The following is a 5,480-nucleotide window of genomic DNA, read 5'->3' as shown; positions in this document are numbered from 1 at the left end:
CTCTTTAGAGCAGTGTGATCTTTACCCTAGAACAGGAACAACTTCAGCCCAGCTGAGAACAAAGCTGGACATGAAGGGAGTGTTGGCCATGGCAAAGCTGATGCTGGTGTGATGGAGATAATTCAGAAGTGGCTGATTACAGGCACAGGTGGTACCACTGCAGCACCACCAGACACCTGAGTGTCCACACCCTCAGTTTCTGCAGCTTTTGGCCTCCTTCCTCTCCCATGTTGTCCTGGTGAAGGACTTGTTTTCCCTCATCTCCCTGCCAGCTCAGGGAAGGAGATGGTGATGTTCAGACCTGCTCTCCCAGTCTTTGTGTTTCTCTGTTTCTGCATTTGGCTTTGGTGATCCAGCTGGGATTATGGAAAGGGAAAGTCATTCTTGCCATTGTGGATCCCTGACATGTATGGGCTCTGACTGCAGCTCTTTCTTTACCTACCTGGAGGCTTTGTGGGAAGCAAAGGCTCCACCATAAAGATTTTCTCCATCTTTTTTTCCATAGATCATCATGGCTCCTTCTGGCCCCACTGCTCACCCCTCCGGTTCCCGTGATCACTGCCCCGCCGTGCTCGCTGTGTCCAGAAGGAGCACACAGGTTCCAGTGGATCAGGAATCTGGTCCCAGAGTTTGGGATCTCCAGCTCACACGTCAGGGTGCTTTCATCCCCGGCAGAATTCTATGAACTCCTCAAGGTGAGGCATAGACTCCAGGTTGTGGGAATGGTTTTGATACAATCCCAGTGTTGCAGCTGCTCTTGTATGGGATAGTTTTAGCTGCAGGGAATGTGTTCCTCAGTTTCCCAGAAAGCACTGGTTTCGTCCCTGAATTTTGGATGCAGCAGTGGTGCCGCTGTGGCTCTGCAGAGCCATGTGTGTGTTTTACATTGTCGCAATCTGTGGGTTACCCCTGAGCCTTTCCTCCCACAAGGCCAGAGAGGGGCTGAGGGAGCCAGTGTGGAGCTGTGGCTGAAGGGATCCTCCTGGGGAGCACAGCACTGCTGGGTATGGGCCAAGGACTCCTTGTGACCAGAGACCCAGTGTGAAACTGAACTTGTTTTCTCTCCTCCAGGCGCAGATCAGAGCAGCCAAGCAAAGGGTGGTGATGGCCTCACTGTACCTGGGCACGGGGCTCCTTGAGCAGGAGCTGGTGAGTGTGGAAAGGTTTGGGAAGGGCAGGAAGGCAGTGCAGGGGAGGGATGTGGAAGGGGGGCACACAGTGTTTCGGCTTTAGGCCTGGTACAGAGCCAGGGAACTGCTGCACTTCCTCAGGGCATAGTGAGCCTGGGCCTGTCAGAGGTGACTGGCCTGGTGTTCATAGTGCTCCAGGGGTTTTGCAGAACTCAGGTTGTGGGTAATCTGTTCTTCCCTGGTGTTTTTCTTGAACATGATTCAAGCTGTAGGTGTGTGGTGGTGTGTTTGGTGCTCCAGGTGCAGCACACAGATGCAGGATTGACTCTCTGCCTCTGAGATTGAAATCAGTTTTGCTTCATGGTGTTTGCCTTTTCTGTTCTTCCCTCTGGAAACAAAAGTGTCATTGCCCAAGAACTTTAGAGAGAAGCCTGTCCTTGGCCAGGTTCTGATGTTAGGGTGCAAATTCCCCAGCAGGGTAAAGGTGGATGGAGCCTGCACAGGTTTTGTGCCTCACTTTGTGTGGGCTTGCACACAGGATTTGAATTTGCATGTGACAAACAGCCTTGCAGTTAAGGAATAAAACTGCCTCTGCAGTGAACTCCTACCAACCTTTGTCTTTGGTGATGCAAATCTGGGATTTGGGAAGGATGATGGACCTTTTTCTGCTAACATTAATTGCTCTTGGGAGGCCTGAAGAACGTGGGCATGTGGTACCGAGGCCCTTTGATGTGTAGCTGTAGGCTGAGGGGCTGCCAGGCTGGCAGATGTAAGGGCTGAACTGGTGTGTTTCTCACGAGGGGGGGGAACTTTCACATGAGCTGTCCCGGCCACGGCCTCCTGCTGCTGAGCACTTCCCTTGTAAAGCTTTGTTTGCTTTTGTAATGAGGAGAGAACTCTCTCTGCAGGTGGATTGCTTAGAAGAAACACTGGAGAAATCGCTGCAAGCCAAAGGTTCACCCGACCTCAGAGTTTCCATCCTCCTGGACTACACCAGGGGCTCCCGGGGTAGGAACTGCTGCAATTTTCTTTTGTTAGAGCCTGATTTTACTGTTAGGCTAGAGAAACTGTTTTTTCAGAGAGGCTGTCTTGGCCCGTTGGATCTACTTGGTTAAATCATGCACCTTTCAGTCCTGGCCTTTTGTATTCCAGAACTGCATATTCCCAGCTGAACAGCTTTTCTTCCAAAAATAGGTGTTGGGAGCAAGAAGGGCTAAACTGCTCAGTGTGGCTTGTGCAATCTTGCTTGGTTCACTTGTCATTGCAGTTGCTCTTATCCATCTTGCTCCCTTTTCCTGTTGAAAGGAGAGTGAGAATTATTGGAAGCAGCAGCACACTGAATCAGGAACCTCTGCACTGACCCTTGTAGATATATTACCAGTGCTGGTGGGACTTGATTAAGAAGTTTGGAAGGTGTCAGACCTGCTCTGTGACCAATTCCAAGGCCCGTTCATCCATGGACTTATAGTTCTGGATGTCAGTTTCAATACTGACATAGTGCAAGTGATTTGAAAAGAATCAAGGAAAAAGGGAAAACACTGAAGTGCAGTGAATGGGATGTGGTGGGTGCTTGTCCTGTAACTGTCTGAGGAGCTGTGCCACGATGTGTCCCACCTGTGTGATCCTTGTGTGAAATTCTCCTCTCCCAGGCAGGAAGAATTCTCGGACGATGCTGATCCCATTGTTGCAGCGATTTCCTGAGCAAGTCCGTGTGTCCCTTTTCCACACCCCAAACCTGCGTGGACTTCTCCGACTCCTGATTCCAGAGCGTTTCAATGAGACCATTGGGCTGCAGCACATCAAGGTGTATCTCTTTGATGACAATGTGATCCTGAGCGGGTGAGTCCTGCTGTGTCCAGCCCTGGCACCGCTTGTTTCCCTGGGGTTTGGGCAGGGTGTGTTGGTGCAGAGTTGTCTGAACATCTGCACTTTTCATCGTGATCCTATCAATGCTCTTCTGAGATGGGAGAGCAACCGCAGCTCTTCCACATGACATTCTCAGATGAAAGAGAGTCTTAAAGGGGAAAAAAAAGATCACTTGGGGTTCCAAAGGCAAGGGTCAATTTGTGCTTTAGTGTAGCTGTGGCAGAGTGAGGCCTGTAACCTGGGCTGGATTGAGGATCCTGTGCCCGTGCTCTGAACTCAGCTCTTCCCTTTCTCTCCAGTGCAAACCTGAGTGATCTGTACTTCACCAACCGGCAGGACCGTTACGTCCTGTTGAGGGACTCTCCTGAGATCGCAGACTTCTTCACGGAGCTCGTGGATGCAGTTGGGGACGTGTCCCTGCAGCTACAGCAGGATGATACCGTCCAGTTGATGGAGGGGATGGTCCACCCATACCAAGGTAGGAGGGAGCTGTCTCACCTGCTTGGGTGATGGGATCCAGAGGAGGGGAGTGACAGCCAGGGTTGAACAATGACTTGAACGTCATCCATTTGGGCATTGCTGGAGGTCTGACCATTGTTCAGACTACAGGGTCTCCTGTTTCATGCCATCCAGTGTTAAGATCAGGGTTGCTCAAGTTTCCAGACTGGATCTATAGGAGTGTTTCCAGCACAGTGGTTATCACTGGCTGATACAACAGGGCGTGCAGAGGCCGGAAGAGCCTCTGTTACTGTCTCAGTCCTTCCTCACAAATGTGCTGCTCTTGGCGTTAAACAGGAACTTCAACTCCTTGAGAGGTTTTCCTGCTATTAGTGGCTGCAATTCCAGGTGTTTCGGGAGAGCATGATCTGAAGGTTCATGAATGTGGTGCTGTTGTTGCCCATTAATGTTTTGTAGTAGAGTCTGTTCTGGGAATCAGATGGGTATTGGACCAGCAAGGCTGGGAACAAGCGTAGAGTGGGCAGAAAGGGCAGTGATGTGCCAGGCTGATTGCGTCATCAGCTTTTGTCCTGGCCTTGCACTGCTGGTGATGTAAGCTGGGGCTGGGGGTGGGAGTGTATCCGTGTTCCAGCTCATTCTTGGTTGCCAGTTTAGCCTTGCCTTGGTCCTTTCCTTTCTCAGGGGATTTTTCAGGCTGCTGCCTGTCACTGAATATTTCTCTTCTGTAACATAGCCCTGCCAACCTTGAAACAGCTGATTTGAGCCTTAGGGCAGAGAGTTGTGTGTGTTTTGTGTTGGCTCCTGTTTGTTCCCCTAGTAGTGACCTGTCAGTAGCTTTTCCCAGTACATAATAGGTGACTCATAGCTCTGTGCCTGTAGGTCTCAGACACCTTTCTTGGGGTTTTCCTGCAGGAGACAAGGTGGCTTACTGCGAGATTGCCAACCGGAGGGTCATGGAGGTCATCAACTCTGCCCGGACACGGCAAGAGCTCCTTCATGCAAAGACTTTCCACAGCAGCGAGCCAGCCAGCTCCCTGTTACCCCAGCAAGGCTCTCAGGCATCTGGGGCTCTGAAACCAGAACCCGACACCTGGATCTATCCCTTAATCCAAATGAAACCTTTCGGGATTCAAATAGATGAGATGGTCACAGAGACACTCCTGACCGAGGCAGAGCGAGATGCCAGGATTTACCTCACCACTGGCTACTTCAACCTGACACAGGCATACATGGACCTCATCCTGGGCACGAGAGCTGAGTACCGGATCCTCCTGGCCTCGCCAGAGGTCAATGGATTCTTTGGTGCCAAGGGGGTGGCAGGTGCCATCCCTGCTGCCTACGTTTACATCGAACACCAGTTTTACAGTGAGGTCTGCTACCTGCAGCAGCAGGAGAGGGTGCAGCTGCAGGAATACTCCCGTGCCGGGTGGACCTTCCACGCCAAAGGTAGGATGTCCTTATCCCATGGGGACTCGTTCAGAGGTGAGAGCTGTGTGTTTGGATTGCGCAAGGAGCGAGGGGGTGGCTGAGTGCCAGCCTGGGCTTAACCTCCCAAACACACCTCAAAGGTTCGAACAACTTGCGTAAACCTAGAGGGTTTGGATCACTGTGGGGACGACCGTGCAGTCACGCCTTGTGTCTGATTGCCTTGTCTCTGATTTCCGGTTCGATACAGTCCCAGAGATGATGCAAGAGCTGTCCCTGTGGTGGCAGTGCCTGGATGAGAAGCATGATGTGAAGGAAAGGAAGCATCTGGATGTGTTTATGGTGCAGTTTCTCGTATCCCTCAGGCTGGTGTTGGCAGTCAGGAGCCCACACAGAGTGGGATCTGCAGCAGGAGCAGGAGGGGAGCTGCTCCTGGGGCCTCCCCAGTGGATGTGGAGGGATTTGTACCAGCTCCTGTTCAGAGCACACGGGATGTGGCCTGTGAGGAGCTGCAGTGTGTGCTTCTGGGAGTCAGGGCAGCCAGAGGGGAAGGGGCTGAGGAAGGAATGTGTATTAACAGATGCAGTGCTTCTCTCAGGG

General features: G+C 51.8%; 1 protein-coding gene across 1 annotated transcript in view; it reads left to right on the top strand.

Moving 5' to 3' along the window:
• Positions 1 to 505: 505 nt before the first annotated feature.
• Positions 506 to 5,480, top strand: part of PGS1 (phosphatidylglycerophosphate synthase 1) — a gene marked incomplete at its 5' end in the record, with an annotated part of 10,013 nt that continues 5,038 nt past the window's right edge. The window contains 6 exons of the mRNA XM_009080385.1: positions 506 to 695; positions 1,072 to 1,149; positions 2,039 to 2,138; positions 2,780 to 2,969; positions 3,296 to 3,474; positions 4,368 to 4,901. Of these exons, the coding sequence (XP_009078633.1) occupies positions 506 to 695; positions 1,072 to 1,149; positions 2,039 to 2,138; positions 2,780 to 2,969; positions 3,296 to 3,474; positions 4,368 to 4,901 (1,271 nt within the window). The remainder of the gene's footprint in view (positions 696 to 1,071; positions 1,150 to 2,038; positions 2,139 to 2,779; positions 2,970 to 3,295; positions 3,475 to 4,367; positions 4,902 to 5,480) is intronic.

The sequence above is a fragment of the Acanthisitta chloris genome, unplaced genomic scaffold (genome assembly GCF_000695815.1).
Source record: "Acanthisitta chloris isolate BGI_N310 unplaced genomic scaffold, ASM69581v1 scaffold28808, whole genome shotgun sequence".
Classification (NCBI taxonomy): domain Eukaryota; kingdom Metazoa; phylum Chordata; class Aves; order Passeriformes; family Acanthisittidae; genus Acanthisitta; species Acanthisitta chloris.
Note: the sequence above shows the minus strand (reverse complement) of the source record. Positions and strands in the feature narration are given on the sequence as shown.